Below are 26,289 nucleotides of genomic sequence, written 5' to 3'. Positions count from 1 at the left end.
TGGAAAGAGCCAAGGACCCAGGAATTCTCTTAAATTCACTGTGGGAATGTACACAGGTTCAACCAACTGCCAAACTGCCTTCTATATAGCTAACAAAATTTAAAATTTAAAGGGCACTTTTTTTTTTTTTTTGCAGTTTTGGAGATTGAACCTAGGGGTGCTCTACCACTGAACTACATCCCCAGCCCTTTTGAATTTTTATGTTGAGACAGGGTCTTGCTAAGTTGCTAAAGTTGGCTTTGAACTTGTGATCTTCCTGCCACAGTCTTCTGAGTTGCTGAGATTACAGGCATGCGCCACCGCACCCAGCAAAAAAAAAAAAAAAAAAAAAGGATACATTCTTTTAACAGGAATTTTTCTTGCAGATACATTCAAACTCCATACCAGGACTTTGGAGAAAAGATGTTCACTACACTATCATTTATAATGGCTCAAAACTAGAAGTATCCTAAAATTTCACCAAAAAGGAACTAGTGCATCTATGCAAAGAAGATTTTGCAGACTAAAAAAAAAAAAAAAAGGAATAGGAAAACTGCTTATGTACTGATAGTAATGGCAATTAACATTTCTGAGCACTTACAAGCATTCATACACATTATGTGATATGGAATAAGCTCCAAAATTCAGTATTAAACCAAGAAGGGGAGGCAAATAGCAGTAATAGCAACAAGGAGCTATATGGAGAATTGTATGCTCCCACTTTGTTAATAAAAAAAGATCAGATAAATATAGATGTTTGTACATACACCAAAAATTTCTGAAAATACAAATAACTCTAAGGAAGTAAAACTGACAATTCAGAGATAAAGGAGACTGAACATTGTTTTGTATTGTGTGACTCTGCTATGGGCTTATTAATAAAAACAAAAGTTTCAGAACCAACTATACAATATGATCCTTTCATCATCAAAAGAATTTTATATTTACACGTACATATTTCATGCCTAGAAAAGTCTGGGATAAGAAGTACTAACCATCAACATTGTTAACTATGAAGAATGAGATGTGGCAAGATATGGAAGCGGAAGAGAAAGGAGTCACTTCTAAAATGTATAACTACAGATAGAAAGTACTTTGTGTAATAAAAGCAATTCAAGGTAATCTTTAATATTTAATAGTAGTTACAGAATTAAACTAATATTAAGCCAGATGCTGTGGTGCATACCTATAATCCCAGCTACCCAGGATGCTGAAGCAGGAGGATCACAAGTTCAAGGCCAGCCTGGGCAACTTAGAAAGTCCCTGCCTCAAAATAAAAATGAAAAGGGCTGGGGATGTAGTTCTGTGCTAGAGCACCCCTGGGATCAATCCCCAGGACTGCATGTATAAACAAACTAAAGTTTAGAATGAATCAACAATTAAAGAAGATCACTTTCAAAGGTATTAAATTTGTTAATTACTTTTGTAGGTTAGAGAGTGAAGAAGAGAATCACAGATATTTGATAAAGGAAGAGGCTTTTGAGATCCCCTAATTTAATTCATTTTTCTGACAGAAAATTAAGGCCCAACATAGCTAAGCTGCTCTGATGGTTAATGGCAAAGCTGGGTTAGAGTCCAGCTCTTTCTGCCCTTGGTCAGGGCCTTCTGCACCACATCATGCTGAGCACCAAAATTCCAGAGGTTACAGCATCCTGGGGCTGCCAGCACTACCACTTCTCTTTACCACCTCTTAGAAGCCTGAAAAAACAGTACTGGTACAAGTTGAGCACCCCTAATCCAAAAATTCAAAATCTGAGATGCTCCAAAATCTATAACTTTTTGAATACCTATATGAATGCCACAGGTGGAAAATTTGACCCTGGGAAATTCTGTTTCATATACAAAATTTTTTAAAATATTGTTTGTATAAAATTACAATCAGCCTATATACATAAGGTGTATATGAAACAAATAAATTTTGTGCTTAGACTTACGTCACATGCCAGATATTTCATTATGCATATGTAAATATTCCACAATCTGAAAAAAATTCTAAATGCATGGGACGGATAAGGGACACTCAACCTGTAATACTAACTAGAATATTCCCAGAGACTCTCTGTAAATCTGGGAAAACTATCCCATTAGGAACACTCTGCTTCTTTTATGTTTTGTTTTAATATATTGAGAGAATAGGCCATAGGAGTTGGGGTGATGGGAGGTGGAAGACTAAATTAACAGACCATCTACACTAGACACTAAATAGAATGTTAATAAGAAATCAAAGAATCGGGTAATAATCTACACTGCATATATGTGGACATACCTATGACAGTTGGGTAGAGTAGGGGAATGGGGACAAGGGTGTGCCTAAGGAAATAAGGATAAGTAGAAAATAAGACATATAGTCAGTGGCTGGTGCTGAAGACCTCCTCTCCCACCAACTTGGTGAATAAACAAGGAAGAAATTCAAAGAATAGTCAAAGAAAAATAACTACATGGTACTTTGTCACTGGCTCACAGTTGATTTTCAATATAATTCTAGGCAATTCATGGAAATGTAAGCTGTAAAGGAAATTAGATCCTGATTTCACATTACCAATAGCTAATTCCAGTGTGCTTAAGCCCAGCTTCTGGGCTACAGCCTGGTCTGACCCACAGATGCAGTGGAGTGGACAGGTCTCTGGATCCCTGCCACACACCAACCCCCTTCAGCTCCTGAGTTTTCTTAAAACTTAGTGGAAGGGGCCAGGGTTGTGGCTCAGCGGTAGAGTGCTCGCCTAGCATGTGCAAGGCCCTGGGTTCGATCCTCAGTACCACTACATAAAAAATAAATAAATAAAATAAAAAGGTATAAAAAATTAAAAAAAAAAAAAAGACTGCAACTTAAAAAAAAAAAAAGCCTTAGAGAAAGAATTAAGAATTTAAGAATTAAGAATTTAGGTAAGTCTTGGAGCTGGGGCTGTAGCTCAGTGGTAGAGTGCTTACCTAGCACGTGCGAGGCACTAGGTTCAATCCTCAGCGCCACATACAAATAAATAAAAGTAAAGGTATTGTGTTCACCTGAGAGAGAGAGAGAGAGAGATGAATGAATTTAGATAAGTCTTACTTTGTAGATGAATTGCCCTAGAGAAGGAAGAAGGGTGAACATAATTACTTCTCCATACCATAATGGAAGAGGTTGCAAGGAGACAGTTTAAGGTTTGTGAGACCAGAAGACTTTAATGGCTTACTTTCTTTTTTAAATTCAACCAACTTCACTAAATACCTATTATGTACCAAGCCAAGTCCTTACCTTCCTCAAAGAACTGATCACATTTTGCAAGAACTAATTTAATACCATCATCATTTGTGTGCTGTAATAAAACCAACTTACCTAATTATAAATTCAACAAAGGAAGGTCTAGATGCAAATTCTCAATGGCAGCAATAATCTTTACAATAATTATATAATAATAAATAGAGGTAATCCTCAAGAAGGACTTACTATATGTAAAGCACCTCTAGGCCTATACTCAAACCCTCACAACAATCCTACAAATGACATAAATTTTTACCTTCCCTATCTCATACAGAAGATACTTTCTCCAACTTTCATAGCAACTTTGTAAAGTAAGATTACTCTACTTTATTGATAATGCAACTAAGACTCAGAAAGACTGAACTGCTGTGTGGTCTCAGGTAAGTGGTCGTTAGTCTGAGTTCTAATTCCAAAGCCAGTGTTGTTCCCACTACACCTATTTCAGATTCGTGGGCCAGTAATATTTCCAGACAAATCAGAGATAGGGGAAGTACTAATTTAGAATTACCAATTATACATTTTGCCATATATGTACAGGATTTTTGCCCCCCCCCCCAAAAAAAAATCAAATAAAAACTAGAAAAAACCAAGTAACTAACTATAGGCCAGAAAATTTCTACATATATACACACTATCTCCTCCTTATTAGTCTCAAGCTCCCAGGCAGCTGTGAAAACTTGTCCCAGACAGTATTTAAGAACCTTGCCTCCCTATAGCCACCAGGGATACTTCTAGAATTGAGGCAGCTAGCCTCTCCATGCCTACAATCATTCACATTCATTACATAGTGATGGCCACTTTCTATCTACCTATCCTTTTCCCTAAAATATAGAGAAAAGTTATTTATAGGTTTTTTAAAAAATTATTTCCCCAGGCCTTCTCCTAAGGCACCAAAATACTTTCTGATATTGAAACACTTTGTAAAGAGATTATTTTTATTCTTTTTAAAGAGGCAAAAAGGTGGTGTCTTTGAAAAACTAACAAAAGGACAAGCTTCATGTCAAGCAAGTTCTAAGGATATTTTAGGTATACCTAAAATTCCACATGTAGCCTCCCGCAGCATGCACCTTCTCTCAACGGTGAGGCCATTATAATCCCCATCTCAAAGCAGCACTGTGACTAGAAGGCAATATTTTCCAGCAATTTTAAACTCTCTGGCTGCAGGATTTGGGCTTATTAGTGGTAAACTAACAGATTCAAAAGCATAGAACTTTTATTTTAATTTCACATTCATTCTTCCTAGGAGAAAAATACTTCTTTGGGAAAGAGCATAACATGTCATGCCTAAACTCCATGAACTGTTTTGAAAGCATTTTCATAGGACTTATCTTTCTAGCAGTTCCTAGTATTCTCTATAAAACTCCATAATGCAGAAAGTCATTAATTTATTAAGCAAAGTACCATAAACTCTTAACTACCCAACACAATAAAAAAAAAAGAAATGTGGTATTCAAATATTCACATTTACAAAGTCACCCAACCTTAATTGGGCCCCCAAAAAGGGATTAAAAAGTCACTCTATTGGTGATTTATAGCCAAAAATTTTTCCAGGAATTACAACACCATAAAGTATATACCTAATAAACCACAGTGAACACTGCTTAATCTTTCTGATGATTAACAAGATTCTTGAGAGTTTGCATTATAAAAATGATTTGTCTTGGCACTACAGCAACATGCCAATTAATAGAGAATTCTAGTTGAATACATGCCAGGTGACAGTTAACTGTATTATTTCTACTAAAGTAGAATTCAGCTTTAAATGACTTATTTTGGGACCAGACAGCCTTGTGTTTAAATCTGGCTCTTCTATTTCCCAGCTGTGGAGGGAATTATTAAAAGTTCTCAAAGATACTTCCCCACAGTGTAAAAACTCCTCTGTGAGAATGCTACTTTTCCTTTCCAACTGTATCAGTGATTGAAGGGGCAAAGTTTGACCCAACTCATTACCCTTTTTGTAAAGAAGAGAAGGATTCACCCAAACAAACCAATAATATAAGGCTATTAGGAATGACAAATTGCTATCTGATATATCTTAAATATGGAGGATAACTGCCATAATATTTAAAATATTTAAGAAGCAGGTAAGCAAATGGAAAGACTGGGGAGCAGAAGGAGAATTAAAAAATTGCTGTCATAATACAGAAGCTACCTCCTTTCCCTTATACCAAAAGAGAAATGGGCTCCCTGAAAAGACAGAGGTTTAGGAGCGCCCCCATGCGGTGGGTTATCTGCATGCCATCCCTACGAGGCTGGCTAGTTACAATAGAGAATTATTTTTTAAAAAATAGAATTCTTAAGAAAGCTATTATGGGGCTGGGGATGTGGCTCAAGCGGTAGCGAGCTCGCCTGGCATGCCTGCGGCCCGGGTTCGATCCTTAGCACCACATAAAAACAAAGATGTTGTGTCCGCCGAAAACTGAAAAATAAATATTGAAATTCTCTCTCTCTCTCTCTCTCTCTCTCTCTCTCCCTCTTTTAAAAAAAAAAAAAAAAAAAAGAAAGCTATTATATTTCAGATGAGCTATTTATTTCTCCCAGGAAACTCTGGCTTATTCACGTTAAAGTCCCTAAATATTTTTGTAATGTTTAAACAGCTCTGTTCAGTGCTTTTAAAGCTCAGTTCTTAATTCAATAATTAGGAGGTAATTCTGAGATTACCACAAAAGTAAAAATCCAAGAGATTTCAGCAGATGGTCAGACTATAAGTATTTAGGAGAACAAAGTCAACTGTTACTGTGGCATGCTTACTACTCTCTAATTAATAGCTAGCAGACATTATTAATAGGAAAAAGTAAGATTTCTTAATTTATATACTTCTCTTGCCCTGTAGATTTAGCATATAAATAAGAACACTAATCACTTATCTTAATGTTGGCTAACAAATACTAAGTACTAAGTACTAAATGTTATACTATATACTAAATACAAATACTAAGTACTAATATTATACCATGAAACAATATTTAGTTACCTTTCTCATGTATGTGCTTTTGATAACACTAAAATGAGTTTGCACAACTTGACCCCATGTGCAGACTTCCCGGTATTTAGTAAAGGAAATCTCTCTGCCTGTCTGAAACTAATTGAGGTCTACATATTTAGACTTGTTGATTTGGGTAAAGTAAAAGCTCCTGGTATAATAGACTAACTGGGCAGTAACAAATGATACCAGATGGAGGGTAAATTACAAACTCAGTATCAGAATATTTCAATTATGTGAAAAAGAAAGTCCCAACTGTTGACTGAAATCAAACTTTTATTTGAAACCTTAGTGGATTAATAATTGCATACCTGGAAAACCATGCAACTAATCTAAATCAACCATCCTGGTAATATAAAATGAGTTACACTTGAGAGAATATTTTTTTAAAACACCTTCAATTGCTTTACCTAAAAAGCTATATTTCTACATTTCCCCATATTGAATTTGACACATTCAAAGTCAATACTAAACGTTGGGTTGCTGGTATAAATTACTCACAATTTATAGAAATGAAAGAAGACCATTTGATGTTAGTTTCCATACCAATATAAACTTGGGTTTAAAGGGTTCATTTAGGCAACAGGTCCCTATATTTTTTCTACACAGATCAGATTCTGAATTTCTAAAAAAGGTTTTCACACTTGACAGTTGGGAGATTAAGATGATGGCCCAACTTGCTTTAAAGCAAGTTCCCATTACTCTCTGCCCCCAAAACTCCCAAACTGGGGGCAGTATCTGTGCCCCTGGAAAAATAATATTGCAAACAAGTCACATCTCAATAATCCATATGAACAGTTAAAAATAAAAAAGATGTATGTTCTCTACTGGTACTGGCCTCTCCAGAAAGAAATGAATCATTACAAAATCTGGAAATCCTAGAAACAGAATCACAGCTTAGGACTGTCATGGACATTTTGCTGTTGGAGCAGGGGCTGGCCATCCTCAAAGCAGTGGACAGAGAGTAATGCAGGGCTCTGTAAATATAACACTGATGGAAAGCATTAGCTTCCTGCCCTATAAAGGTCACACCCAAACAAGTTAATTATTTTACTTTGGCAGGTCTTGCCTTGCCAGCATATTTACTGTAAAACATGTAAAAGATACTTAAAGCAAAAATCAAGATTTTAGGCAACAGTGTGAAAATCAGGTCCTCCTCAAGCTGTGGAAAAATCTGGGTAGCCCAGACCCAGATTTCTTCCTTTCTTAAAATAAGACTGCTTTTCCTCCCACTCTAGAAAAGAGGTGGAAATGTTTACATGGATACATCTGATGTGTTGACACAGCTCTGAGCAATAAGTCCTTCAAAAGGGCGATCTTTTCCTTCAGATTCTGCAACAAAGTTCTGATTGTCACCGTAAGCTGAAAAGAAAAGAACACATCCTAAGTATTCTAGTCCAGAGGTGTAGAATCTACTAATTTAAATCATGTAAACTTGGATTTTTTTTACAGATTATGTATCAATCAAGGAAGGGCTAGAAGAGATCTTTAGCCTCCCAGTGACAAACTCAGGATTCTGAGGAGTCTCAAAGTTCACCTTGTCTAGCTACCTCACCTGAGGTTCTTATCAGCCCTACAGCCTGCCCCAGTGACTACGGGGTCATACCTAAACGTGGACATTGACTAGAAACCATCAGTTTGCCCTCACACTCAGCTGAATTCTGTCCCCTGAGCTTCTACCCATTAATCCTATTGATCTACCCTGGAGCCATGCAGGAAACTGTGTTCCCAAATGTTTTCATTCAACAGCAAACATCCAACAGTTCCCTCAACCATGCTTCAAATGACATGGCATCAAGTCCACTACCATACTGACCAGTCTGTGAACACACTGGTATATTTTCAAACCATTTGAACAGTTTACAGCAATGTGTTCTTTTCATACTAAAGGAATGATAACCACACATAACTCTTTTTCCAGGACTATGTGAATTTTCTCCAATCACTCTAAAAACTCAGAGGAAATTTTGTTTTGACTCTAAAGCATTAAATTGAAAGATGAAGCAGAGGTGGGAAGAGAGCTCTCTGGAGTTTGGAAAGGTGAAAAACAAAGCTGCTCATTTAAATGAAAACAAATTCAACCATGGATGAAATCAGAGATGAGTTTAAAAGGCAGAATACCACAGGTTTCATTCACTACCTTGTTAAAGTAGGAATTACCCAAATTAGGGGAAAGCCAGTGCCCCTTTATTAGAATAGCAAGGACATAGTAGGAGGCTGGCTAAGGGATACACATCAAGCAATCCTCCAAGGTATCAGCAGCCAAGGAAAGGTGTAACCTTATTCTAAAACCTCTGGAAGCCAAGGAAGAACCACCCACAATACTTATCAGGGAATGCCAAGGAATGAAGGGTTCTCATTTAAATAGTAAAGAGGGCTGGGGTTGTAGCTCAGAGGTAGAGCGCTCGTCTTGCATGTGTGAGACCCTGGGTTCGATCCTCAGCACCACATAAAAATAAATAACTGAAATAAAGGTATTGTGTCCAACTACAACTAAAAATTAAATATTAAAAATAAAGAGTAAAGAGCAACACAAAAAAAAGCACAACAAACTGAGCACAATGGCTTGCACCTGAGGGAAGCTGAGGCCAAAGGATCACTTGACCCAGGAGTTTGAGACAAGCCTGCACAACATAGCAAGACCTTGTCTCAAAACATATGCACACACCCACACAACAAACACAACCACATCTCTGAAGACTCTACAGAATTAAAGATTAAAAGCATTCAAGAGATGAAAGAGTATATAGCCATATGTCTCTAAACTGGGTACAGTGGCACATGCCTATCCCAGCATCTTAGGAGGCTGAGTAGGAGGATCATGAGTTCAAAGCCAGCCTCAACAACTTATTGAGGCACTAAGCAACTCAGGGAGACCTCGTCTCTAAATAAAATACAAAAAAGGGCTGGAGATATGACTCAGTGGTTGAGTGTCCCTAAGTTCAATCCCCAGTACCAAAAAATAAAAATTTTTTAAAAAATTCCATTAACAATACCAACAAAATCTAAAAAATATACAACTCAGTGCCTGTCATATAAATAAAGGAAACATTATTGTAAAAATGTAAATCTTCCTCAGTTTAGTCTATAAACATGTTACATACCTATTCAAAATCCCATGGAATTATTTTATTGGAAAAGCAGTGGTAATTGAGAAAAAGCACAAAAATTTTTTAAATGATGTGTGACAAAATTACTTTGAGAGAAGGAGAAATGAAAGAGAATAAGAAAAGTCATGACTATGTGTAATAAAGGATATGAAGTCATTATTTAAAAAAAAAAAAAAACCCTGAGTATGATGCTGGCAGTTACCACTGCATCAATAGTACAAAGAACAGAAGGCCCAGGAACACTGCAGGTGTGTAAAAGTTCAGTGAGAGAAATAAGAAATATTTCATATTTTGGAGAAGATTCATAATTTAGCAGGTGAAGAAAAAAGTCTGCAACATAGTAAAACAAATTTCAAAGATTTACACACACACACACACACACACACACACACACACACCAGCTTCAGGAAGGTTTTCAGGCATCAAAGCTCAAACAAATCACTTTAATACTAATTCCCTCCTGGTGTTACCTTGGATGTCTTTTCACCTCTTCTTTCATACTGATTTCGTTGTTGAATTTTCTCAGCAATTTCTTGGGCAATTTGGCAGGTAGAATCATATGTGGAGAACCTGTATTAAAGTCATACAAAAAGAAAAATGCTTAAGGTTCTTTAAAAGAAACTTCTACAATGTCCAAGTTGAGTTTTTAATTCTACTCACAAGTTCAAACAGGAAGGGAAGATAATAAACAGGACCTGTAAGAGTAACGTGTATTCAATGGTACTTACAATGCACCAGGCATCATTCTGAATGCTTCATTTGTAAAAACTCACTCAATTCACACAATCACATTGGGTACCTGCATTGCATACAATTACCACATCCATCTACACACAAGAAAAAGGCACAAAGAGGTAGAAGGACTTGCTCATGTGGGAATGAGAGCTGCAAACCAAGATTCTCTGGTTCCAGAGGCTCAGCTCTTAAATCAGCTCATTCTTCAGATAATTGAGCATTTGAAGACATTCATTTGTAAAACACAATAAACATTTCTAGTATATCCTGTGCTGTACTAAGCACTGTTCCACGCACTATGAATGAACAGTAGAGCTGAGAACAAAATCCCTGTTTTCAAGCCATGTACAGTCTAGAGAGGGAGAATGGTAAAAATACATACATACATACATACATACATATGCACATAGTATGTCAGATGTTAACATGTGCTAAGAAGAAAAAGAAAGCAGAATGAAGGGACATACAGATGGTCAGGTGCCACTTTAGACCAGGTGACCCTAGGCAAGGTGAGAAGCCAGCCATGGTGATCTGCTTGAGGAAGAGCTCCACTGTCCAGGAACAGCAGGTACTATATATCCTGCAACAACACTCTGGTAACATGGGACACGTGTCCACTTGACATCTCAGCCTGCCAGAATTCTCTCAAAACATTTACTGACCTACCTGCTATTTGACAGTGTTGGGATTCACAGTGAACTCCCAATAGCCCCTGGTTTTCTCCCTCTATTATAGTACTTCTACTTTCTGTTTTGCAAAAAATAAGCATACATATACATTTCATTTTCCCTACTTCACTTTCTGTTTCTAAAAGCGGATTGTGGTGTACTTATATGACAAATGTTATTTTCCAGTACTGGCCATTACAAAATATTGAAGACTGCTATTGACCCTCACGTCACAATTTTTGCTTAAGAATCAGTTTATTTCTTAAAAATCTCCCAACTCCCACATATCACCTTACATGGCAGGAACCTGATAAGTAATTTTTTTGAATGAAGAAAGATGCTCCAATTGCTTCCCTTAAGAGTCTTACCATGGTAATTATAGTAATAGCTAACAGCTAAGTACCTGATCAGAGCCAGGTCATATGCTGAGAACTTTATGTTATCAATTTCATAAGGATCCTAGGAGGCAGGATCCTCAGTCACTAATCCTAAAGTATCATCATTCATATATATATTCATATATGTAACTTATATGTATTAAGATGTATATGTGTATGAAAAAAGAGCAAGTAATATAAGATAACATATAATTAATAGGGAAAATTGGGTCCTGGTCTCAGCTTTGCCACATTTTACCTGGTTTCCTCCATATTACCATCTATGACAAGAGGAGCTTAGATCTGGTTCTGTGGTCCCAGACCAAACATGTCAAACTCCATAACAAAATCCTGCCAAATGTAAGGTTTAAATGAAGCACTTCAGGAGCTGGAAGATGGGAGAAATTACTGTTGACTGAAGCACTCAGACAGGCTGGGCCACAGGAGGACACAATGGGCTGACTTCAAGGTTAATGCAGGCCTCTTGTTCAGACAGGAGTGAGGAACACATTCTAGACATGGTAAAAAGGACATGGAGCAAGCAAACATCAAAGGAAGAAAACACGTACATTTGGCCAAGTAGTGGCCCTAGGAGAGTACAATATAAAACAGTAGAGATAAGAAATTAAGTTTCTGCAGAACTGGAACACCAATCTTATAAGTTTTGACTTACAAGGGGATTTTAGATCCAAAGGGGACACTTTTACACATAAAGAGAGGCCTTAAAGATATGTGAAATGTTGAAGGTCACAAAGGTAGGACAAACTCCCAGGTGTCTTGCCCTCAATCCTCATGTTCTCAAGTTAGCCCCCCAAAAGCAGTGGTTCCTGAAACTTTGCTACACATTGGAATCACTGGGAAATCTTCAAAAAACAAGCAAGCAAATCAACAAAAAATAATGCCTAGATCCCACCCCATCCACAAGCACTGATTAAATTAGTATGGGGTTTGACCTGGACATGGGGAGTGCTGAAAAGCTCCCCAGGTGATTTCAATATATAGCAAAGTGTGAGAGCCACTGGACTCTAGAGAGATAATAGGCAAGCTCATCATGGTATCAAGCACACTAGTGCCTCAAGTACTGGTTTAGGAAAATTAATCTGAATTCCATTTATATAAATAGTAATGTAAGAACATGAGAGTACTGACAGGTGACCAGTAGATTTCTTGGGTTATTCAATTCTATATCCCATTACCAATATGTACAATCTGCAGGGTATTGAGCTACATAGGGCTGGACTACAGCAGAAATAGTCCGGGGGAGTGGAGGTGGAGGGGAGGCAAATACATTAAAAAAAGAAAAGAAAAGAAAAACAATGGAGACTGTTATGAGGAGTGAATGTAAAAAAGTAAATGATTAGTTCTCAGGCCTAAGTGAATAAGAGGAAGGTGATACCACAACATAGGCTAAGAAACTGAAAACGGAAGCATAAAAGAAATTTCCAGACTATGAACCAGTCCTCATTTTTATCAAACACTGAATATACAGTTAAATTGATATACTTATGAGAGTTACTTTAAAATATATCTAGAAAAGAAAAAGTGATGTGGAGGCTAGAGATCAAACAAGGACAGAATATTGATAATTATAGTAATCTGATGATGAGTATGAAGGGGTCCATTACAATATTCTATTTCATGTATCTTTTACCTTCCATGACGATTTTAAAAACACAAACAAAAAAATCCACAGCATACTATCAATATTAAAAAAGTCCAACCCCAGAATATAAAACTATTAAGGTTAAATAATTTTTCCATAAATAGTGTGTCATCAACAAATAAGCTGCTCTAACAATAAGACTAAAAGCTTCAGCAAGAACCTGTTCAGAGACAGTAATCATTTGCTACTTATATTACAGAGCTTATCACTTGCTTTGATAGGGCATTAAAATAGTACGGGCTATGTTCCATTTCTAAATATTAGAACACAACTCAGGAGAAAGGAAGTCATCAATGGCCAATGACATTCAGTAGAACAAAGGTAAAGTTATAGTAGGATCTGGTTTTCTGGGGTGGAGGCAAGGGCCTCCTTATCTCTGAGTTCTAAAAGTTGGCTCCACTAGATGGAAAGCAATCTAGCAAGACAGATCAAGGGCCTTAAAAATATTTGTATCTTGAACCCAATGCTTCTACTTCTGTATAGGGAACCCAAAGAAAAGAGATGAAAAAAAAAGGGGGGGATAGATTTGCAATAGCAAACTACAACAAACAAGACCAAAAACCTAAAATAAATAATGATCATTCATATCATTGATATGCACCATAAAAATCATATTTTCAGACCCTGCACTGATGGTGCATGCCTATAATCCCAGACAGGAAGCAGGCTGTGGCAGGAGGATCCAAGGTCAAGGCCAGCTTAGACAACTTACAAAAAAGCTTGGTGATGGTGCTGGGGCTGTAGCTCAATGGCAGAGTACTGCCTAGCATGTGTGAGGCACTGGGTAAAATAAACAAATAAAGGCATGCTATCTACTACTACAAAAAAAATTTTTTTTAAATATTTGGTGACATGGAGGAATTTCCTTGTTTTGTAAAGCATATGTTTGTGTGTGTGTGTGTGTGTGTACAAAGGTTAGAGTAATAAATTCAATGTAAAATATCAATGACAGCTATTTTCACATAATAGAGCTTAAAACGCCATTAATTTTCTTCTCTGCAAATATTTAATAATCTCCAAATTTTCTACCAGAGGTATACACAATTGTTAAAATTAGGTGGAAAAGGTAGAGTTCAATTCAGCAATTGATCTAGATAATCTACATTCCAGGTAACTCCGACTTTGACTTTGGAATCCATTCTCCTGCTACACACACTGCGTGAATCTTAATAATAATACATATGAGAATCACCAACATAAGATACACTCCAACAAGAACTTTAAAGAGCTACAATGTTATAAATTACCAAAGAGAAAGATCAAGTCTGTTAAGTTTATCAATTTGTTTCTTGGGATCACAACTTGTATCTTTCATCCTTCAGTCCTCAGGACTGAGTGGCTGAAAAAAAAAAATTATCCTTATTAGCTGTTGTTTTTCTGCAGAAGTAGCTGCTGACAGAAGTCCTCATGACACGAGGGACAGGGTAAAATGCCTTATCACAAGTGCATCATTTCCCTCGCAGATTCCTACAAGTTTTTGAAGGGCCCACAAGATCTACCTCTGGCTAGTTACTAGCTAGCTGGTGACAATGGATTATAAACTTTGGTTTCTCCACTAGAGAGTTCAGCGCATGGGCTGACATTCCACAAAAAAAGAAAAAAAAAAAAAAAAAAAAAAAAAAAGATTATTGCTATCTCACTTTTGGAGGAGTCCAGAGAAGTCTGCGCCAGTCAGCCCCACGACCTGGATGGGCGGGAAATCCCTGCGGCGAGATGCTGCCCAGAAGGGCTGGAGAAATACACTAAGATTCGGCTCAAGTCCTCAGCATCCCAGAAGTCTACCCCGTATCCTTCCAGGGCCACCCATGTAAGGACCAAGGGTGGCGGGATGCAGCTAAGTCCCCCTCAGAAGGGGAAGGGTCCTCCTCGCTGCTACTCTTCACCCGGACAGGCCTCCCAGCCTCAATGCTGAACAACTGCCTCGCTCGCTGGAAGCCGGGTCTCCTCCCAGGTCCCTCAGAGCACTGCCGCCCTCACCCGGGGCTCACCAGGGGTCCGGTGCCATCGTGACGCCTCCGCTCGCAGCTCGGACACTTCCTGCTCGCAGCAGCTGACTACGGCGGCTCGTAGGGCTCACTCTCCGCGGTTCCGCCGGTGCGCGACCGCCTGGAGCTTGCAAAGTGAATTTGTCCACTAGCACTTCAGACTAGAAGCGGGGGGGGGGGGGGGGGGGGAAGCGGGGGGGCGGGGGGGGAGAAGAAGAGCACTCCCTGTGAGGACAGTAGGTTGGAGCAATCTTTTTTCCACTAAATGACACGAACTACTTGACGCAATTAAAATTGTTGTTGAGCCAAATCTAAGCATTTCCCCCTCCAGAAGGTGAAAGCGCTTCAAGCCTGCTGTTCCTGAAGTTTTTATCCTGCTTTCAAAACAAAACAAAACTGGATCGTGGAGATAGAGGTACACTGTATATATTTACTAAAACCCACGTTAGGTGAATTTTATGATATGTAAGTTTTACCTTCAAATAAACTTTCACGAAATCTTAAAGAATTGTTTTAACTTGCTTCAAACTAGGAGCCCAATGCAGTATCAATTGCATACTATTTTATAGCATAAGTCTACTCATCAGATGCAAAAATACTCTATATTTAAGTATTTTTTTAAATGCCATTAGGTGCTTAATTATATAGTTATCCAAAAGATCACAGGCTTTTTTTACAAGGAAATGGGGGGAATTCGTTCCGTGCAGTTAGTGCTCACCCCAGCTCCCAGCTCCCAAATTTCCAGAGAATAGAAAGAAAAAGGAAGCCCTCCGTATATTTGCAAGATTGCAAACTCAGAATTCTGACTCTTTTTTGAGTTTTCTGCGCCGGCGTGGACCTGGTGCGCATGCGCACATCCGTTACCATAACGACCAGGAGACGCTGTACCAGCTGGGGCTGGAAAAAGACTGAAAGCGGATTTCTCAGTGATGAACGAGGAAATTTCGCCCGAGGCCGAGGTGGGAGAGCTGGAGCTTGATGCTGTCATCGGCTTCAATGGTGAGACTTGGAGCATCCACGGGCTAAGCGGGTTAGGAATCCCGAGGTCGTGCAGTGCCAACCGGGATGGCGAGACCCTGGGCGGCACCTGAAAGGCAGTCGGGACAGTAGCAAGCTCGCGGAACCAGCAGCTTCGCTGGCCCAAGGATTTTGGAGAGTCAGTTCCTCGTCCCGAGCCTCAGAGAATGGGATGTTTTTTTAACTGCTCAGATAAGCTCCAGCACCTAAAAGGGACCAAATGTGTCCTCACTGGACCCCGATGAATGAGTCGGTGAGGGGATTCTCAAGGGTGAAGATTTCAAACCAAAATAGAAGGTGAATGGGACGCCAGGGGGAGTGAGAGGAAAGATGTTTTTGATCAGGGGAGAAGCCTGGCCACTGGTCTTAAATCTTATTTGTGACTGCTTCTTCTTGTGCACTTAATTAAAGAGGTGTAATCCCAGCGGCACGAGAAGGCTGAGACAAGAGGATGGCAACTTCAAGGCCACCCTATACAACTTAGTAAGACCTTGTCTCAAAATAAATAATAAAAAGGGCTGGAGATGGTTCAGTGGTTGAGCACCCCTGGGTGCAATCCCCAGTACACTCTCCCCTCCCACCAAGAGGAAAGATGCTGTGTGTTTTTTATTTGTGTTGTTGTGGTTTGTCTGGGGGATGGGAGAAAACAACTGAATTTTCGAAAAAGCAAACTTTTTAAAAAGTGTTGTGATGCCTGAAAATTTTAAAATTATTATCATGTAGATGCAGAATAATCGCTGGCAAGTTTTAAGCATATTCTAGGACATACCCTTTGAGTGTTTTACTTTAACAGTCTCTGACAGAAAGCAACACTTCATACATCTGAGATGTTGACCATCTTTAGAACTTGGAACTGGTTATGAGATCACTGGTGTAGGGATCAAGTGGCCTCCCATGAGTTGCAAAGGCTCCCTGGTGAGCCGCATACAGCCACACAGAGCTAAGCAACTGAATTCACGCTATTTGGTAGAACTCTAGGAGCAGATACATGGTAAGTTTCATCCCCAGTCTTCCATGGTAGCTATTAATTATCTTAGTATTTCAGAATGGTCAAGTTAATGGAATTGTTTTCATCTTGTTGGTTTTTGTGATCATTTATATTTTTTCATATAGTCGATCACACTTTTATTTAGAATCATAATATGCCACATAGTACACTATGGGCTGAGAATAGAGATAAATCCATAGTCATGATTAAGAAGAAGAGTTTAGAAAACTGGAAAAATATATGAAATATGAAACGCAAAGAAAAAAATCAGTCATCATACATTTCCCAAAGAAGAAAAAGTGTAGAGTATGGGGCCTGTTTGAGAACTGGCAATAGCTTCAGTATCAGGGACTGGCAGGATCACCCAGGAAAGAGAACCTGGGGTTAGATGCCAGAGGGCTTAAATGCCAGATAATTAAGTTTAGATGTCACACAGATGCAAATCTGTAGCAAACTAAGACCACTTTTATCATGAACTAGAACTCATGGTAGTGGTACCTTGTTAAACTTGAAATTGAACTTGAGGGCTGGGGTTGTGGCTCAGCAGTAGAGTGCTCACCTAGCACATGTGAGGCCCTGGGCTCAATCCTTAGCACCGCATAAAAATAAACAAATAAAATAAATGTATTGTGTCCAACTACAACTAAAAAAATAAATATTAAAAAAAATTGAACTTGGAAAAAAAAAGAAAAAATTGAACTTGAAGGTGAAAATATGTAATTGTACTTGACTCTTTTAGGTATAATATTTTGACAAGAATTTTTTCACATAAGCTGTTTTGGTTTGGGTATAAGATGTCCCCTGAAAGCTCTTATGTTAATGCAGGAATGTTCAGAGGTGACATGATTGGATAAAGAGAGCTATAACCTAATCAGTCCATCGTATACTGGATGGTAAACTGCTAGGCAGGTGGGACATGGCTAGAGGAGATAGGTCACTGGGGGGGGGGGGGTGCCTTGGAAGGGTGCATCTTCCTGTGGCTCCATCCCTCTCTCTGCTTCCTGGCCAGCCATGATGGCTACACTGTTCCTACACCACACCCTTCAGCCATGATGTCCTACCTCACTTGGGCCCAGAACAATGGACTTGACTCAGAGCATGGACTGAACCTCGGACACATGAGTCAAAATAAATTCTCCTCCTCTAAGTTATTCTTGTTGAGTATTTTGGTCACAGAAACAAAAAGCTGACTAACACATATGCAAACCAAATAAAGCTGGGTTGGATATGAAAACATTTTATAAAGTTATTAAGAATTTGGTCACTTTTACCAATTGACTGGGATAAATATTTTTTCTGTTATGCCAAGAGCTCTTATAAACTTAAAATAGTAGCAACAACAAAAATAGATCAGGAGTCTGCAAACTAAAGCTTGTGGGCCACTGTCTGTTGTGTACATAAAGTTTTATTGGAATGCACATTTGTTCATGTGTTGTCTGTGTCTGCTTTTATACTACACCGGCACTGGCTGCCACAGCGGCCATATGGCCCAAAGGGCCTAAAATACCTACTATCTAAAATATTACTATAGTAGTGACTAACCTGTAAAATTGAGAATGGGCAAAGAAACCTAAGAAATATAAATTGCTATTTACCCAGAAAATTTTAAATGCTATTAAAACAATGACAAGGTTACTTCTCAAATTGCCAAAGACTGAAAATATGAATAATAGGTGAAAATCAGAAAAAAAAAGAGATATATCTATGTGGAATAACAAGGAAAGATATCAATACAATTTGCCAAACAGTATATGAGCCAATTATAGTTCAAAGTGTGTGTGCGCGGGAGGAAGCAGTATGTGTGTGACCCTGGGAGAGGAAAGCACAGTACATTCCTTGCAGTGGATACGTGTAGTTTTGCCTACTCCATCTCTGAGTATCATTTCTATTCAAGGGGAATCCCAAGGTAGGTAGGAACTAGTTCTTTTTCTTTGTTTATTTGCTTTAAATTGGGGATTGAACCAGGGCTTTGCCTATGCTATGGAAGCACTCTACCACTGAGCTACATTCCCAGTCCTTTTGATGTTTTTTAAATTGTGTTAGAATCTCACTAAGTTGCCCAGTCTGGTCTCAAACTTGTGATCCTCCTGCCTCTGTCTCCTGAGCTGCTTGGAATTACGGGTGTGCACAAACCACTATACCCAGCAGTTCTTTTGTTCTTGATGAGAGCCTAAGAAGCAGATATTCCTGTTGAGAATAACCAATTTAGGAAGATGGTCCATAACAAGCTAAGTCAATCAGGTTTTCCCACTCAGAACTTCCCCTCTCAATGTAGTAATGGAGAGGAGCAGAGTACTGCAGGAGTTAAGTGTTACATTGAATTTTGAGCAATATGGAATGTGAGTTCCTTAGTTGATGTTGCTTGGTCCTGCTTTCTCATAGTCCTGCCCATTTTCAAGTTTGATTTTCTATACTTCCTATCAATTCTGTGAGCTTTTTGTATTTCTCCATGAAATTTTTTTCTTTTTCTTTTTCTTTTTTTTTTTGCTGCAGTAAGCCAGAGTTGACTCTTCTTAATTATAACCAAGAATCCTAACTGTTAAGTGCAAAAAATATATATAATTATGAAGACATATACACCTACATGTTAAGGTCATTTTGGGGCAGGTTATATACCTAAGAGCGGAATAGCTAGTCCTGGGCACGTACATATTCAACCATGATCAATATAAACACAGTTCTCCAGAGCAGCTCTACCAATTTACTCTCCCATCAAGCAGTTGTATAAGTGTTGCCTTTGTTTCACACCATCACCAATGCCTGTTACTGTCAGACTCTTTAATTGTAGCCATTATAGTGGATATGACATAGTATTTTGGATAAAATTTGTATTTCTCTGCTTACTTGCAAAGTTGAATATACATTCATATGTTTACACGGTGTTTAATTTCCTTCACCATAAAATGCCCATTCATATTCTTTGTTCTTTTTTCTTTTTTTTTTCCTTTGTTCTTTTTTCTGTTGAGAAGTTTGTATTTTTCTTATTAATTTGTAGGGATTCTTTACATATGATGGCAATGATCCTTTGTCTATTGTATGTATTACAAATATCTTCTCCTGGTCTGAGTTTTTCTTTTCATCTTGTCTTCTGTAATTAGAAATTTTTAACATGACTGGATAAATATATCAACCTTTTCTGTTATGTTTGCTGTTTTTTGTACATGGTTAAAAAGTCATGTCCTACATCTATGTAAACATTAAGTCTTGCTTTCATATTTATGTCTTTGATCCACCCAGAAGGTATTATTTGTATATGGTGTGAGATAGGGATCTAATTTTACTTTTTCCATATGGATGGCCATATAATTGTTTATAAGGAACCTGCCTTGAGAAAAATAATAATATATTTTGGGTAGGAATAGATTGCTCAGAAAGACACAAACCTTGGTTTTGTTTGTTGTTGTTGTTGTTATTGTTTTGGTACTAGGGATTGAACCTAGGACACTTAACCACTGAGCCACATTCCTCAGTCCTTTTTTTTTTTTTTTTTAGAGACAGAGTCTCCCTAAATTGGTTAGGGCCTTGCTAAGTTGCTGAGGCTGACTTTGAACTCATGATCCTCTTGTCTCAGCCTCAGGAGTTGTTGGGATTACAGGTGGGCACCACCATGCCTAGCCAAATCTTAGTTTTATAAGTACTTACTTCACTAAAAGAAAAGAAAAGAAAAAGAATGCTCACAATTAAAATGAAAGGAATCATTTATTCAAGAACTACATTTGAGCTGGGCACAGTGCCCACCCCCCCACCCCCGTAATCCCAGCAGCACAGGAAGCTGAGGCAGGAGGATCCCAAGTTCTAATACAGCCTCAGCAATTTAGTGAGACTGTAGGTAACTTAGCGAGACCCTGTCTCAAAATAAAAAAAATAAAAAGGGCTGGGGATGTGGCTCAGTTGTTAAGTACCCCTGGGTTCAATCCCCCATACAATAAGCCAAACAAAAAAATACATTTGGCCATTCGAACAACAACAACAACAAATCCATTTAGCTCTGAGAATCATGCAATGCACCAAAATGAATCCAGGAAGAGTTAATAGGAAAGAGGACTCATTTGAAAATCAGAATGCTGGAGGACACTGTTAAGTGAAGTCAGTCGGCCACAGGAAAACAAAAACACCCGTTCTCACTTATATGCAGGCTAAAAAGTTTCTTCCAAAGAAATAGAAAATAGAAGAGCCGGTACCAGAGTCCAGGAAGGTGTGGGGTAGAAGGGAGAGAGAGAGAGAGGATGGCTGACAGGTGCAGGGGTGCAGCTTCATAGAAGGAGCAGTTCCTCAGGTTCTCTGTATAGCACAATGTGGTCGCTATGGTCGGCAACAGGTAATTGAATATTTCAAAATAGCTAGTAGAGGGGCTGGGGATGTGGCTCAGCGGTAGATCACTTGCCTTGCATGCATGAGGCACTGGGTTGGACCCTAGCGCCACATAAACAAAAATAAATAAAGTAAGGGTATTGTGTCCATCGACAACTAAAAAAAAATTTTTTAAAGAATAATAATAATAATAAAAGCTAGTAGAGAGGATTTTGAACATTCCCAGTACAAAGAAATAATATACATCTAACATGATAGATAAGCCAGTTTCCCTGATCTGACCATTATACATTGTGTACACGTATTGAAATATCATGCTGAGTCCCCATAAATATGTACAATTGCTATGTGTCAATTGAAGATTTTTTAAAAGCCCAGAAGACTATATTAGTAAATATTTGTGGCTCTTTTGATGGGGAAGGAAATAGCAGCAACAACAGAGATTTAAAAATAACGAGTAATAAATGTAACAAGAAATATAGTGAGACCCAGATGAAGAGAAATTGAAATGCTACTGGGATACATGAAAGGAGACTTCAAAGAGAAACATTACTTTTTTTTTTTTAAACAAAGGGTATATGTGTGTGTACATGTATAATTATTATTGTTATGAAATCATTTTTCTTAAATTACTCTTTACATTTAGTATCATGTTATTAAAACTGCAATCATTATTTTAGCTACTTAAGCTAACTTTAAAGTTTTTATTCTAGAATAGCCAAAAAAAAAAATTTTGGGGGGGTCTAAAATGAGTGACAAGCTATTTCCTGTTAAAATGTATTTCAAAGGTTTGTCATTGTTGAGATGGTTCTTGGTAAATATTTGGAGGGTGGGAGATGCCTGAAGAAAGAAATCTCAGGCTGGGGTTGTGGCTCAGTGGTAGAGCACTTGCCTAGCATGTGTGAGGCACTGGATTCAATCCTCAGCACTGCATAAAAATAAACAAAGTAAAGGCACTATGTCCATTTACAACTAAAAATGTAATACTAATAATAAAAAAGAGGTTTCACTGTGAAAGTGCCCAAATGTCCTCAGAACACCCTATGATCACTCACAATTGAAACAGAATTTAATTTTTTTTTGTTTTTGAAATGTAATAGGTGAATAAAAGTATATAAATTTAAGAAGTACGACATGATGTTTTGACATATGTGTGCATCATGAAGTGATTCCCATAATCAAGCTAGTTAACATATCCATGTCATGTAGTTGCTGTTTTTTATTTGGGGATTAAGAACTCTGAAGACCAGCTCTCTCAGCAAATAAGCAATGCAGTGTCATTAACTGTAGTCCCCAGGCTGTACATTAGGTCTCCAGAACTTATTCATCTCATGTAACTGAACCTCTGTACCTTTTGACAGATATCTTCCCTTTTCCCCCGTTTTTCAATCTCTGCTTCTATGAGTTCAGCTTTTTTAGGTTCCAAAAATAAGGGAGATTATTTAGTGTGTGTCTCTCTGGTCTGGCTTATTTCACTTAGCATCATGTTCTCTGGGGTCATTTAAAATACTGGACTATGGACCTGACTAGACAGTTATCAATACACATACAAATGGCCCACAGGCAGAGAGGTGCTCAACACCACTAATCACCAGAGAAATGCAAATTAAAACCACGGGGAGGGGGTGCTAGGGTTGGGGCTCAGTGGTAGAGCACTTGCTTAGCAAGTGTGAGGCACTGGGTTTGATTCTCAGCACCACATATAAATAAATAAATAAAATAACGGTCCATCAACATCTAAAAAAATGTTTAAAAACCACAGGGAGATGTCACCTCACGTCTGTTAGAATAGCTATTATCAAAGAGGCAAAAGACACTAAATATTGAGGATGTGGAGAAAAGAGAACCTTTGTACACTGTTGGGAATGTAAATAGCAACAGCCATTATGGAAAAGAGCATAGAGGCAGTGAAGCCAGATTTAAAGTTAGATAGTCAGTGTAGTTAGGTAGATCGGGTCTAATATCGAGTGAAATCTAAAATGGAGGCCATGAGAATGAATTCCCGGAAAAGTTGAGCAACTCTTGAAATGTTAATGAAGTCCAGGAAACAGCCCCCAACAGATTTGAAGATAACCCATCCCAAAGAAATGTTAATGAATAGCAAACTTGAAGATGCTGCCTCAGGAGTCCTTCCTGCCCAGATTACTTCTTTGGCCCACCTGTGTCCCACCCCACGGGCCTTCCCACCTACATTCCATCACCGAAAACTATAAAAAGGGGAGACAACCGCACTTCCACGGATTCCATCTCTTGGGTCCCCTTCTTCCTCCAAGAGAAGTCTTTTCTGCTGTCCTTTAATAAACTTCTATTTTCCACTCTAAACTTGCCTCCGCGTGCTTCTCTGGTGTTATACTTCAACATTGGGGAAGCAAGGACTCCTCACTGGTCAAAAGCGGTAACAGCAGTATGGAGATTCCTTGGAAAGCTGGGAATGGGGACCACCTGTAAGATCAGGCAAGGCGAGCAGCGATCAAAAGAGGCAGATTTAAAAAGGCCACGGAACAAGGCTTTATTTGATTTTTTTTTTTTTTTTGAGAGAGAGAGAGAGAGAATTTTTTAATATTTATTTTCAGTTATCGGTGGACACAATATCTTTGTTTGTATGTGGTGCTGAGGATCGAACCCGTGCCACACACATGCCAGGCGAGCTCACTACCGCTTGAGCCACATCCCCAGCCCATGAGGCTTTATTTGAGATATCACTCTCTGGTGGAACTGGATCAGACCAACAGGGTGGACAGGGGAAGGGTCTGAGGAGAAACTGCGTGGGAGCTCACCCGGAAAAGGTGTTTTTAGAGTCCCTTGTCCCACTGGAGTTGGTTCTGGGAGCTGACTGAATTCCAGGATTGGCCAGGGAGTCCTGATGATTGACAGGCATTAGTCCAGAGATCCCACTGATTGATAGGCGTTTCTGTTGGTGCCTGATTGATGTTTCTTTCCCATGTGGGCTGCTTTGTCCTAAGTCACCACCACCAACCTGACACCACCATTTGACCCAGCTGTCCCTCTCCTTGGTCTATACCCAAAAGACTTAAAAACAGCATACTACAGGGACACAGCCACATCAATGTTTATAGCAGCACAATTCACAATAACTAAACTGTGGAGCCAACCTAGATGCCCTTCAGTGGATGAGTGGATAAAAAAAAATGTGGCATATATACACAATGGAATTTTATTGAGCAATAAAAGAGAATAAAATCATGGCATTTGCAGGTAAATGGATGGCATTGGAGAAGATAATGCTAAGTGAAGTTAGCCAATCCCAAAAAATAAATGCCAAATGTTTTCTCTGATATAAGGAGGCTGACTCATAGCTGGGTAGGGAGGGGGAACATGGGAGGAATAGATGAACTCTAGATAGGGCAGAGGGGTAGGAGGGTAAGGGAGGGGGCAGGGGGTTAGCAAGGATGGTGGAACGTGATAGACATTATCCAAAGTACATGTATGAAGACACGAATTGGTGTCAACATACTCTATATACAAACAGAGATATGAAAAATTGTGCTGTATATGTGTAATAAGAATTGTAATACATTCCGTTGTTATTTATTTTTTTAAAAATCAATTAAAAAAGAAAAGAGCATAGAGGGTTGTCAAAAATTAAAAATAGAACTACTATATGATCCAGCAATCCCACTTCTGTGTACATTCAAAGGAAATAAAATAACTATATATATATATATATATATTTGGTACAAGGGATTAAATCCATTGAACCCAAGGGCACTTAACCACTGAGCCACATCACCAGCCCTTTTTTATATTTTTATTTACAGACAGGGTCTCCCTGAGTTGCTTAGGGCCTTGCTAAGTTGCTGAGGCTGACTTTAAATTCGCAATCCTCCTGCCTCAGCCTCACAAGCTGCTGGGATTACAGGTGTGCACCACTGTGTCCAACTGAAATCAGTATCTTGATAAAATATCTGCACCCCCATGTTCACTGTAGCATTATTTGCAATGACCACAATATGGAACCAGCCTAAGTGTCTATCAACAGATGAACAAATAAAGAAAATGAAAATACACACACACACACACACACATACACACACATACTATATTGTTATTCAGTCTTTAAAAAGAAGAAATCATGCAAAAACATAGAAGGCATTATTCTAAGTGAAATCAACTAAATTTTTGTCTTTGCCAAAAGCTTATTTAAGGTATGAGATTCACATTCTTCCTATCTCTATACTCCAACCCAAACAAACTACCCTGTTCCATGCACTTCTGCTTCTCAGTATTACAAGAATTGACCCTAAGGCCTTCCTGTCCAACATGAAGTTTCTTGACCAGCACCAGCATCCCTTGGGAGAGTATATGAAGTGCAGCTTCTCAGCTGGGCACAGTGTCTCATGCTATAATCCTAGTGATTCAGGAGGCTAAAGCAGGAAGATCACAAATTTGAGGCCAGCCTCAGCAATTTAACAAGAACACGTCTCAACATAAAAAAATGCAAACGGCTGGGGATGTAGCTCAGTGGTAGAGCACCTGTGGGTTCAATTTATTTTATTTTACTTACTTCAAAAATTTTTTAAAAATGCAGAACTCAATCCTACCTTAAACCTGGAGAATCTGCATTTTAGTAAGATCCTTTGGGGATTTTATGCATATCAAAGTATGAGAAGGGATTTACTACACCAACCTTGTTTATGGAATAAAATTACCGGTTGCCCCTCACTTATTTTCACTGAACTAAGGTTTATTCCAAAAGTGTTCTCTTTTGTACCCGTTAAAAAAAAAATTAAGTACTTTTGCACCTGATTATAATAATTCCTAATCTCTGTCTCTTAGGACACGTTCCTACTGGTCTCAAATGCCATCCTGACCAGGAGCATCTGGTGTATCCCCTGGGCTGCACAGTCCTCATTCAAGCACTAAATACTCAGGAGCAAAAATTTCTGCATGGCCACGGAAATAATGTCTCCTGTTTGACCATCTCCAAGAGTGGAAATTACATTGCCTCTGGACAGGTCACGTTCATGGGGTTCAAGGTGAACAGACTGAAAACAATCCCTGTGGATGTACTTAGAGGCGCCTCCCTAGAAATGCCACTCCCCCCAAGTCCTTGAGTCCCTTGGTCTAGCCTGCCCTGGACCTTTCCGCTCCCTCTTCCTTTTTGGCCTCTCTTTTAGCCCCCATTTCCCTTCCATCTGGCTGAGAGGGAAGGAATGATGTCTTTGTGCTAGATGTCTCAGCTCCTGGCTGATAATGGTTAGGAACAAAAGA

The 26,289-nt window shown here is 38.7% G+C and overlaps 2 protein-coding genes across 3 annotated transcripts in view; one reads left to right on the top strand and one right to left on the bottom strand.

Moving 5' to 3' along the window:
* Stx8 (syntaxin 8) overlaps window positions 1-14,805 on the bottom strand; it is a 257,620-nt gene extending 242,815 nt beyond the window's left edge. The window contains exons 1-4 of one of the 2 annotated variants that reach the window (XM_027946945.2): window positions 14,745-14,798; window positions 14,004-14,095; window positions 9,784-9,883; window positions 7,471-7,565 (exon numbers count right to left, since the gene is read on the bottom strand). In XM_027946945.2, the coding sequence (XP_027802746.1) occupies window positions 7,471-7,565; window positions 9,784-9,883; window positions 14,004-14,071 (263 nt within the window). In that variant the 5' untranslated portion in view covers window positions 14,072-14,095; window positions 14,745-14,798. Of the gene's footprint in view, window positions 1-7,470; window positions 7,566-9,783; window positions 9,884-14,003; window positions 14,096-14,744 lie in introns of both variants that reach the window. The other variant, XM_027946946.2, reaches the window with a different exon arrangement.
* An 865-nt stretch (window positions 14,806-15,670) lies between these two features.
* Window positions 15,671-26,289, top strand: part of Cfap52 (cilia and flagella associated protein 52) — a 49,775-nt gene continuing 39,156 nt past the window's right edge. Inside the window, exons 1-2 of the mRNA XM_027946928.3 lie at window positions 15,671-15,740; window positions 25,855-26,054. Coding sequence (XP_027802729.1) covers window positions 15,671-15,740; window positions 25,855-26,054 — 270 coding nt within the window. The remainder of the gene's footprint in view (window positions 15,741-25,854; window positions 26,055-26,289) is intronic.

This window comes from Marmota flaviventris, chromosome 17, assembly GCF_047511675.1.
Source record: "Marmota flaviventris isolate mMarFla1 chromosome 17, mMarFla1.hap1, whole genome shotgun sequence".
Taxonomy (NCBI): Eukaryota; Metazoa; Chordata; class Mammalia; order Rodentia; family Sciuridae; genus Marmota; species Marmota flaviventris.
The sequence above is the reverse complement of the archived record's forward strand: the minus strand, read 5'-3'. Positions and strand labels throughout refer to the sequence as shown.